Source organism: Macadamia integrifolia, chromosome 6, assembly GCF_013358625.1.
Source record: "Macadamia integrifolia cultivar HAES 741 chromosome 6, SCU_Mint_v3, whole genome shotgun sequence".
Classification (NCBI taxonomy): domain Eukaryota; kingdom Viridiplantae; phylum Streptophyta; class Magnoliopsida; order Proteales; family Proteaceae; genus Macadamia; species Macadamia integrifolia.
The window spans coordinates 33,949,457-33,961,235 of record NC_056562.1 but is presented as its reverse complement, the minus strand read 5'-3'; the positions used below and the strand labels follow the sequence as shown (position 1 = coordinate 33,961,235).

Here is an 11,779-nt window from a genome sequence, read left to right as displayed (position 1 = left end):
TTATCCCACCATTTTACGGAAATATGACGTTCTAAATGAGGAACATAGTTCCATTCTTCGAATTCATCAGTAGTCATCTGGTATTTTCATTGAAGGATCCAGGGTACTTCGTATAGGATAAAGAATTGAACGAAGAGAGCCTGAGAGTCCAGAGGCTGATTGAATTCTTTAAACTTGGTGACTGACTGCTGAAGAGTTGTTGGGAGGAACTCTACTGGAGGGGGTCCCCATGTATAGAACCATTGGAGAAACCAGTTTGGCACACCTGATAAGGTGCGTTGAAGTCAGAACTTCACGAACTAGGAGTGCGTTTCATGATCGTTCTGATATAAGAATATCATGTCCCAAGCTTTAACATAATTTGCATAATCATATGACCTGAGTTTAAGGCCAATGACATCATGGAATTCGCGTTTGAATGAGGGCGAAGATCCTCATTCACGATCCCTAATGATGTGTAATATATTGAGCTTGGAATAAGCCCTATCATGAGCGGATCTATAGCAGTGCTGAATTTGAGCACTCTGAGTTTCCTCAAGGATTCTTTCATAGAAAAAACGAGTTTTATCGCCAGTGGATGGATAAAGGTGATCACGGAGGTAAATGGTGGCAATTTCGGATGGAGTGTGGCGAAGATGGATGGATTCAATGGGGATTACTGGAATAAAATTTGTTTTTATGAAGGGAGAGTTGTTAACAACCTTTAAGGTTGAGGCAGGTGATGGAGACTGTGATGAAATAGGAGTGGGATGATCTTGGAGTTGCCTAGAGGATGTTGATGCAACATCTTTGTTTGGAGAGGCAGGGACGACGGCCTTTTGCTTAGGAGCCCTGCAAAAACTCTCGAGTTAAAAAGTCAGGTAGACTATTAGTATCACCTTTAATGAATTCAATACTAAAATAAAAAACAGAGTAGCGACTGCCATCGAGCAAAGATCTGTTTTGAAGCTAAATTCTTGACATCTTTAGCCGCTTTACAGTCAACACAAACCAAAAAATATTGATTAAGAAGATCACTTTCAAATTTGGTTATACACAAAACAAGTGAAAGAATCTCCTTTTTTATTGTAGAATACTTTTGTTGAGTGGAATTCCAAGTACCATAAGTAAAACGTGCTACTTCTTTGGGAAGGTTTTTTGCTTCAAGATACCACCGTATCCGAATTCGGATGCATCTGTCTCAACAATCTTAAAACAATCTGGTCGTGCTAAACTTAAGCACGGAAGTTTTTTGGCTTTAAGCTTGATTTTGCGGCAAAATCAGTATGTACAATTGTCCATGGATACTAGGGATCGAGGGAGGTCGGATTTAGGTAGCGAGGGAAGCAATCAGGCAAAAAGCTTGACATCTTTCTCAAGTTGAATTAGGAACCAGAGATTGAGAATGATTTGACTTGTTAGCATAGTTGGCATGGCACCAAGGAGAACCAAGGCGTTGGAGGGCTGCCTAAGCGCTTAGGCAACAGGGTGCCCTTCTTAAGGCGAACAAGGCGACTAAGTCTTTTGTTCCCCCTATTTTGCTAACATTATTTAGTATGCTACATATACTTAGTATCATAAGAAATCAACATTAAGCTACATCAAGTCATCAAAAATCAGATTGAGAACTGCCATCTCTACTTTGGAAATGGGAAGTTTTTGAGTACTAAGATAACAATAACTTGAAGAGGTTCATGAAGTCTTTATATGCTAATTGGCTTGGTACAATCAAACTAATATCCAGATCAAAAGTCACTTTCTTACGTAACCTCACATTCTCCATTGCTTTGCGAGAACTCCTGGAGAAACCTAATCTGACTGCCACTTGGAGCAGCCTGGCCTCACGCCGAGCTGCTTCCCCCTCTCTCATCCTTCCTTCTACTTCTCTCATCCTCTCCCTCTCATCCTTTGCTCTCTTTTCTTTTCTTTTCTTCACCCTCTCCCTCTCAAATTTTTTCTTCTTCTTCTTCGGTCTCACACGTTCGGGAGGTTGTGATACACCCCTTGCGTCTCCTCGGTCCTTGCTTACCCATCTTGACTCAGGCTGAGTGAGACTTGAGCTGCTGCTCATCAGGTGTGACTTTCTGTTGCTGGCCTTGCTACAGCTCTGATCTTGTCCTTGATGGTCTTGCCGGTGTTCTCCTGATCTTCCCAGATTAACTCGTTGGATCCTCCCTCCACAGGCGTTCTTTGGGCCTGTAACTGCTCATCCTTGAGGCACTGCTCTGATCGGGTATGACTTTGTGTTGCCGACCAACCGCTGCTCTAATCTGAATACTTGGACAGGTTCTTCAGATCCTCCCAGATTGATACGTTGGCTCCTCCTCCTCCCTCCGTTGACGCTCTTTGGGCTTGTAGCCTCTCACCCTTGACTCGCTGGATAGTAAAAGTTTGCCTTTGTGTCACTGGCCTAGCCGTGCTCTCTTCTAGATCCCTGTTAGATTCAACGAGTACTCTAGTTCCTCCCTGAGCAAGGCTGTGTTTGTGATGACTGTGCCTACGAGACACCTTGAGGATGACATTGCTCATTCTACCTTTTGATTCTTTTGGGTAATATACTTGATGTAACCCTAATGGGTATTTACTTGTAAATATGAACAGGCAGGTCTGTGTAAATATATTAATTATCAGTAGAAGTTCACCAATTTTAATTATCTTGATGTTTATTAAATACTTGTGGATTTTAGTTCATTTCATAAATTTGTGATCTTAAAGTACTGCATCGGTATCCTGGTTGGATTGTTGGATATGAGATCGTGTCCAAGTCACCAATCTTCAGGTAAGTGAAGGTGGGGTGTGACAATAGTTGAGACTCAGATGTTTTCTAAATTATGCCCCTTTTTTGTGTTAACATGTTGCATGGCATGCAGTGCATTCCATGATAACTTTAGACACTATATTATTGCAATTTTCTTAGGCATGGACTTCCTTTTTTACTTCATTGGAGGAGTTGCTGAATTAAGTTTTTCTAACTTTTTTATAAAGCATGTTTCTATAGCTTGTTGAAGTCATCTGGTTTCAGTATGCATGCTCAGTGAATGGTTGCTTTATTTTATTTTTAAAGTAATTTAATTGTGTGATATAGGGAGGCTTCTCCTTTTTTTTTTTGGGTGGGTTTGGGGTGGGGGGGGGGGGGATGAGATTTAGATCTGTCAACTTCTTAGAAGACTTCTTTGCTACCAATGGGGTTAATATGGATTTGTTTTAGATCGAGTTATTGTAGTAGTTGGTTTACTTAGCAATAAAATATCACTGTTGAACATCTAGTTCTTCTTTTTTTTTTTTTTTTTTTCCATGCTGCAATTTCTTGCCGTTAAGACATGTAATCTGGTTCTTGTTCTTGTTATAGGTTTGGACCATATTTCTGCCAACCTGTGATTGCTGGATTGGGAGATAATGATAAGCCCTTCATCTGCACAATGGATTCAATTGGTGCCAAGTATGTTTTCTTCCTTTCTCATGCTAATGATCTTATGGTTATTGTTTGGCATTTGTTTACTCACAATAGATTGCTAGTTGGTACAAATTTTTGCATTATCTTAAAACTGTTTTGTCCTGTCACATTATGTAGTCATTGTCTGGTTAGAATAAAAAATTGCTATAATATTTGGTTATTCATTTATGCTGACCTCTGTATGGAAAATGAGGATGGGAATCTATAAAATACTCGTTGTAGATAGTGCAGGTATTTAAATGACAAAAGAATAAACCCTATTGAGAGCATCTTGCTTATCAAGTAGTCCTAGTTTCTTGTCGTATTCATACCCATTAATCCATCGTGATATTTTCTCGTTGTTGGTATTAGGTTTACATAGAGATATTGATGTAGATCCCCATCATGGGCTATGGTATCACAGGAGGAAGATCCAGCCCAAGCAGCCATTGAACCAGCCTTAAGGATGAGTTCAGTCCACCTCTAGTAAAGGCCCATCGGCCCAGAATAGGAAGTTTAAGTAGCTACTATTTGTTTCCTAAATTAGGAGTTTAAGAGTTAGTTTCTAATTTGTCTTGGTTTCCTAATTGGGGTCCAACTCCTAATTTGAATCCAACTGCTATTAGTGTAACTTCAGTCCTATATTTAATGAGGAGCTGCTGTAGACACAAATCAGATTTGAATGAATAAAGTTATTGCAGTTTACTTGCTCCTGAGATAGGAAGACTAACAGCTGAGATAGCTGTGGGTGAGATGCCCATGCTGAGATAGCTATTCCCACCCACATCTATCTTGTTGATCTTTTCTTTTCTACTTTCTTTTCTGTTTTTGTTATTGACTGCTGTGAGGAGTAAGTGAGAGAATTTATCAGATCTATTGGAGGGCATAAAACCCGAATCAATTTCAGCAAGGAAGTTAGGGTTTTGAAGCTCCATCGATTCACCATATCTCTCAGTTCTGAAGTCTGATCAGAAAACCCTTTTAGGGTTCTATTCCAGCCTCCAAGAGGACCACCCGATCCAAGCTACTTTAGAAAGCTTAAAAAGACTTTATTTTGAAATATTGGTTGATGTTTATATTACCATCATGAGATTACCATCATGTTCCAACGCGAGGAATATTCCCAAGGATGGTTTCTCCTCTCTATATTGGTAACCTCCTAATAGAGAGAGGAGATGTGTCTTCTCTGTCTCTGGGACAATCTTAAGTATTACTGCATTTTGTTTCATTTTTGTCATTCAAAGCTATAGGAGAAAAAAAAAAAAAAAAAAAAAAAAAAATCATTATGTGAGGAAGCAATGGAGTGAAAATTGCTAGATATTTGTAACTAGTTATTTTTAGTTTCTTACTAAAGTAGCTTCATTGGCTTCCTTTTTTCCTTCATTTGAACCATCATGCAGCAATAAAGTCTTTTACAATAAATTTGCATCCTTGAACGTCATTAAATTCGTTAGGGACTTTAACTGAAAAGAAGTTTAGACGAAGCATCTTCTCCATCTTCATTCCTTTTCTTTGTACCGATCATATAAATTGATGCAAGCAGAGGTTTTCTTGTGGTTGTGCATCCATATCTTGAAATTCTGCCTTGACACCCCGATTTCGTCGCAGAAACGATAAATTTCATCACTTCTGTTCCTCACCATCTTCCACTCCTGATCAATCTCATTGCATAAGTTCTTCGTTTTCTCCTTAATTAATTTGGACCATTCTGCAGTGAGATCATCTACAATTAACAGCATTCGTACACACCATTAGCTTCATGAACAATTGTTATATGATTCCAAAAAGTTTTGTCTAGTAATCAACTTGCTTAAAGGCTGAAAACCAGCTTCTTGACATCGAGGGGTTGAAGGAACAGATTCATTGCCTGGGCATCGATTAAACCATGTCACCCGCCCAACCCTCTCAGCTATAGCATGAATATTATTGATGGGCTGGCTTGTTCCTACCTATAATAGCTTGGTGGATTGGTTGTCCATGGGCTAGGTTTTAGGCTTTAAAGATGAGGGTAATTCTATAGTTCCATATCTATTTCCTCAATTCTACCATAGAAAAGGAGGTCATGACTGCTCCACTCTTTGCAATAACTACCAAAGTTGACATCCCTTGCTATGATTTGAAGCTTACAAGTAAGAATAACCAACAAAAATGATAGATTGAAGAGTAGATATGCATTAGGCCATTTATGATGCCATCGTTCAAGGATTAGTGTGAGGAACCTTAAATGGGGGAAACAGTGTAGTGAGAAAACAGTCGCTTTAGCATGAAAAGGTCAAAGACTGAAACTCAACGAACCGGGTATATCGTTGATCTGGTTGTATATCCTTTCTTATTTTTATTCGTTCCTTTTAATCCTTTGGAAACTATAATTCTCCATCTCTTCTCTAGTAATGCATTTGCCATGTTTTGGCACAATCCTTTTCATAAAAAAAGATTCCTGAACAAAAAGATATTGAATAGGAATAAAAGGGGATTCTTTTTATCAAAGTAGTAGGCAAAATTAAAGACCATCATATACAAATTGTAGGATAGACTAGGATGATAGTTAAAAGCCGCAAATAAGATGAATAGAAAGAAATAGCACATTTCATATTAATAAAACATGTTTTACATCATGAGGTTCATGGGCAAGCCCTAGCCCATCGTTAGGCCTGTCATGTCCTAACAGGGCCAATCTGGGGCAGAACCCCAAAGACTGAGGGCTATGATGGGTTGTGGTGGCTAGTGTCATTCCTAGCCTTCAATACCTTATGCCACATTTTACCTACTAAATGGAGCTAGTTATAGGGTATCTAATCATATGACTGTGCCGTTTTACAATGGGCTAAACCCTCAAAGTTGTCTTGCTGTATTGAGCGAAGTTGCTTGTAGGCCAACTAATTGATTTAAAAACTTGTTATGTTTTAGGAATATGTTAAATCTCATTTTATTCATAAATAGCTCTAGGTAGTGATGAGTTTCTTTCTAAAATCTTACTAGATGTTTCAATCATTTAGAAAATAATTATATACAATAAAAATATTGAAAGGAAGACGGTTAAGTTGCACTATTGCAAACTGTTGGTCAGAGGTTCAAAACTTGGGAACAGCCTCTTCTGCGAAGCAGGGGGTAAGGCTGCGTACACACTTGCCCCTCCCAGACCTTGCAGTAGCAGGAGCCTCGTGCACTGGGTTGCCCTTTTTTTTTTTTTTTAATATTGAAAGGAAAAGTGAAAGGAGATGTGAGAGATAAAACTGTAAATCAATCTTAGTAACATTGGAAGAGAATTCTCTTTGGGAATCAAAGAAAAGAGTGTTCTTATTGATAAGGTGAGAAAGAGTTTAAGTTTTAAAAATTCCTTGATTATCAATTACAAAATGAAATATATGTCTACCTAATTTCTTATTATGATTTATTTTACAAATTCATTATTTCATTGCTCAAGAGATTGAAAACTTAGTAGGAAATTCTTAAGGGACAAAGAGGAGGACAATGCCAAAATTCATCTCATTAATTGATGAGGAATTTGCAACGGATTGCTAAAGAGGTTATTGGGAATTAAGGAGGTTTTTTATAAGACTTATCGCATGATTCCCCTTGATTAAAATCTGTCGCACTATAAAATCTTAAATTTAGGAAATATATTTCTTCTTTCTTTTAGGAAAGTAGAAGTGCATATGCGTTGGATTATGAAAGATAGTGACAATATTTAAATGTAGAAATGTTATCTGATTCCATCTCTTAAGTTTTAAGAAAGTAAAAATCTGATATGTTATACTTTCAACCGCAAAGTTGGGGATTTACTTGATTATATGAGGAGGCAAGATGAAAGCATTATTAGATAAATATGGCTTATGATGAGAATGTCACTGATTTCCTACCGCCATTCTTAAAAAGGAAGGGTAGAGATAAACATGGTTTGATTTGGCCTTTACTTAAGAATGTTGTTATTAGTACACTACAAGAAATAAGAGCTTTAGAGGAGGTAGAAAGCCGCCACTAAAGCTAAAATTACCGCCACTAATGGTTTTATAGTCAATAATTCCACGTGCCACAAAATTGCTTCTAATTCATCCGTCCAAAATAATTAAAGTTATTTTTTTTTTCAGCCGTTTATGTTTCTTTAATTAGAGACAATTAAAATTGCCTCCAATTGCTAAGTTTTAGCCATGTTTTTTTTGGATGAACAATAGGGAAGGGGGGAAGGGATATACGAACTGGAGGAGCCGAATGATACAACCCTTCTAGGCAGGGGAAGGGGAGCAAACAATAGACTGAGGAAGACCCTAGGAAACAACAATAATCCTGTTTCTAGGGGAGTCCACAACGGTCCTATGTGGGAGAGAGCCAAGTTTGGAGGAGACATCAAAGTAGATGGCCTTCCAAATCTAATCAAAAGATCTAGAGTTGGAAGTCCATCTATGAAGGTTGCGCTCCATTCAGACATGGGAAATAACAGCCCCGAACGCTAACTTACCGGTAGTGTCACAAATGGAATTTCTAGAGGTCATATCTATCCAATTCCATTCTCTCTGGAGAGGAAGGGGGCTCCGAGCAAGCCAGCATTTGGAGAGGATGAATTTCCAAATGCGGTTGGAGAAGGGGCAATCAAAGAAGAGTTCAATACCAATCCAATAGAGGCAGCAAGCCAGGGAGGCGGGAATATGACGATAGATGAGGAAGGATTGGGTGGGGAGGAAGTTGGAGAGAGTTCTCCAGACAGTAAGGCTATGATTAGGGATGTGGCCATGAAACCAGACAACCATGTGCTAGGGGACAGAAGGCTTGGGTGATCGGGAGTGGTTCCAAGCTGAGGAAGAGAAGCATCCCGAGGGGGAAGGGGACTAGATTATTCTATTAGCACCAGAAGAGGGGGAAGGAAGTTTTAGCCATGTTAGTACCACCATTAACCAGGGTTTATTACCGCGACTAAAGGCTAAAAATATATCTATATAGATATCAATGACATAAGTGCATTCATATGCATCTTGTGGATTTTACAAACTAGCAAATTTCTCTTACAATTATGCACTGTAGAACGTTCAAACATTATAAAAAACATCCAAAATGATGAGTGAATAGAATTGATACTATCAAATATTGGAGAAAAAAAAAAAAGTGATATGAATAGTTACCCAAAGGATCGTAATGGAAAGAATTCTTCCTGAAATCAAAATTGCTTATGGTTAGTTAATGGAGAAGGAAGGCTTTATATAGAGAACAATGTGTGGTTGGTACAATGGTAAAATTGGAAATAAATAGATACATCACCCCAAATTTAATGATTTGTTGTTACTCTTACAAGAAAGGAAAAAAATGATTCATTCTATATTGCTAAAGTAATGTAATTAAATTTTGAATGGAATGAAACCTAATTTTTGGATCGATTAATGGATCCTATCCATTCAAATTTTTTGGGGCAAAGCACCTTCCTTAAAATTGGATTGGACCTTGAAAGAGAAAGAGTTACAGTAAAAGGAAACAAACGATTCATTCTGTTTTACGAAAAGTAATGTAATTAAATTTTGAATGGAATGGAACCTAATTTTGGGAAAGATTGTAATGGGTCCTTTCCAATCAATATCTTTGGGGGAAAGCACCTTCCTTAAAAGTGGAATGGTCCTTGAAAGAGGATGGGTTAAAATGCATATATATATATATATATATATATGTAGAAAAGCATAAATTTGACTAAACATAATTTTCATAGTGACTATAACATCCATAAATATATAAAGGGAATAACTTATTTCCATAGCCCTTTTATAGAGAGGCTCAACTACACAGCCAAATACATTCCATGCACGTGGTGGCTTTGTTGGCATTCAAATGTTATAAAACTCCACAGCCATATGTAAAAATATTATTGTGGTTTAAGATAACGCTACCCGTCTGCACTTTCTACGCCCAGACACAGGACATTGTAAAAAGATGCCCCTGCTCTGGTTTGCATAGCGTTTTGTGTCTGGTCGTAGAGAGTTTTCCAGGAGACACGACCCCCTTCCAAAATGTCATGACATGGTTGTCAAGGTGTGTAGCCCTTGGTTGCCTGGCCCTACACTTGTGGCTGAGCCCGTTGTTGCTACAGTGCATAGGACCTCCAAAAAAAAAAAAAAAAAAAAAAAAAAAAAAAAAAAAAAAAAGGTATTTTCTATAAATGTTGCATGATATGGGGTTTTTTCATCCCCACCCACCCTCTGTGCCAAAAAAAAAAGGGAAAACTGGAAGACCCTGCAGAGCCAGTAGAATGTTTCTATACATTTTGATCAACAACATTTTGTCCAGTTTGGAATGCTACTTATGAACACTTTGAAGTACTTGCATTATTTTTTTGTGTCTTATTTTGTTACTTGGGTGTCTTCTTGTTTTATGTTCAGGGAGCTGGCCAAAGATTTTGTTGTTGCTGGTACCGCATCAGAGTCCCTCTATGGTGCCTGTGAGTCAATGTACAAGCCTGATATGGTCAGTAATTTTATCCACTATTAACAGGCAAATTCATCTCAATTTTTGAGCAGGCTTGTCTTTTGATCTTTTAAAACAAGCTTTTTTAAAAATAAGTACTTATCTCCTTTTCATTTTACTTTTCTTCGAAAGTAAGTACAGGCTGTGAAATGTAAGCCAAAAACGATATAACAGGCCAAAAATTTACATCAGAGCCAAAACAGAAAAGTGCCATAAATTGTACCTGAGATAAAACATAGGTTGAAGTGTTGAACTTGCATACTTAAAAGATTACAGCACAAGTTTTTTGTAAGGGTACCAGTCTTAATTTTTTTTTTCACACATGCAGTGCATATTTTAGGAATGAAAGGAGGATGATTTTTCTGGGGGAAAATAAAAACTTCGGTAACGAAATCCGAAAAAGAAGAATAGTATAAAAGTAACATGGTTTCGAGGATAAGCCTATTCTAACCACTCCAAGTTACCATTTGCTAGTCCCTTTCTGATCCCAGTCCCTTGAAACATGGAAAAGTGTATTGCTTTCAAAACTTATTGCCTGATCATGGTAGGCCTTTTTCCCCCATGAAATTAAGACTAATTTGGTAATTGTTCTATCCCACTTGGGAGATTTTCTAGTGGACACTGGTGGTTTTACATGACTGCAAATCATAGCAATATACTTGATGAACTGTCGGTTTCCAATTTATGGTGATGTTTTCAATCTTCATCCTTTAGGAACCAGAAGAACTGTTTGAGACCATTTCTCAGGCACTGCTTGCCTCTGTGGATCGCGACTGTTTGAGCGGATGGGGTGGCCACGTCTTTGTTGTGTAAGCATTTCTTATTTCTTTATTTTCGTACCTAAATCTTGTAACTTAAGGCATAAGGGTTGTATGTTAACTCTTACATGACTCTGGGAGTCAATTGTTTGGACCAACCGATTGATGTGGCCTGCTTTTAGATTGGCTGGACTCTGGAGTACTCATTTAAGGGTTGATCCTAGTGAGTGAAAGTATGTGATCCTCCATTTTGGCATCCAACTGCCTTGAAGAATATTATGCGTTAGTAATTTGGTTTGTCTCGTTTCTATTACCTATAGTTTAATATATGGACAATCCAGATTTATGGAATAGCTGCAGTCTGGAGATGGCCACCTGATTGGATTGAACAATGGTAGATTTATAGACATTACATCCTGTCAAAGTTCTACAATGGCCCAGGCTCTTTGGTTGTTCCTTAAGGCTTAGAATGCCAAGTTTCTTTCTGGCTGGGAAGCTGGTTTATAGTTTGGACCACTAATTCATATTTTGTGTTCTTTTCTGTCCTGCAGCACTCCAACAGAAGTTATAGAGAGGACCCTGAAGGGAAGAATGGACTGATTTGGTTCTAAAATGAGCACTAGTCAACCTTTCCAAGGTGGACTTTGGATTCACCAGCCAAGTTGTGCTCTTTATGTGTGTCTGGGAGGCCATTGGAGCTCAGCCATCAGACACTAAATTTGTGGTGTCAACTGTCAAAGAAAACAACATTGATTTCTTATCTTTAAATGGTTATTGAAGGAAACATTATTTCTTTATACATAAGGTGCTTTTTGGCTGAAACTTCAACACCTGCAGACACAGCTATTGTCCATGTTGAGCCCAATGAGAATGGATATTGAGCATTATATATCATCTGCTGGTGAAACAATGAGAATCTTGCCATTGTAGAACTTTGAAAGTAACCATTCAATACACAGATGTTTTGTCGTCATTTATTTTTTTTTGTTATACTATTACAAAGTTGGTAAGGAAAGATATGCAGAAGCTAGGTCTTGATCCTAATATGATATCAAATAGAGCTGTCAGATCAGTTTGGAATTCTTATTTAGAATGCTTTAGAATCTATGCCAATTTTTTACGTTTTTGGAATGTAAATTCTCGAGATCAGTTTGGGATTCTTATTAGG

The 11,779-nt window shown here is 37.9% G+C and overlaps 1 protein-coding gene across 1 annotated transcript; it reads left to right on the top strand.

The window, feature by feature from the left end:
* Positions 1-2,552: 2,552 nt before the first annotated feature.
* On the top strand, positions 2,553-11,584 carry LOC122082236 (proteasome subunit beta type-3-like). The gene is made up of 6 exons (XM_042649703.1): positions 2,553-2,556; positions 2,695-2,758; positions 3,329-3,418; positions 9,769-9,853; positions 10,568-10,662; positions 11,163-11,584. The coding sequence occupies exons 1-6, from the start codon at positions 2,553-2,555 to the stop codon at positions 11,209-11,211; spliced, it is 387 nt and encodes a 128-aa protein (XP_042505637.1). The 3' UTR covers positions 11,212-11,584.
* The last annotated feature ends 195 nt before the right edge of the window (positions 11,585-11,779 follow it).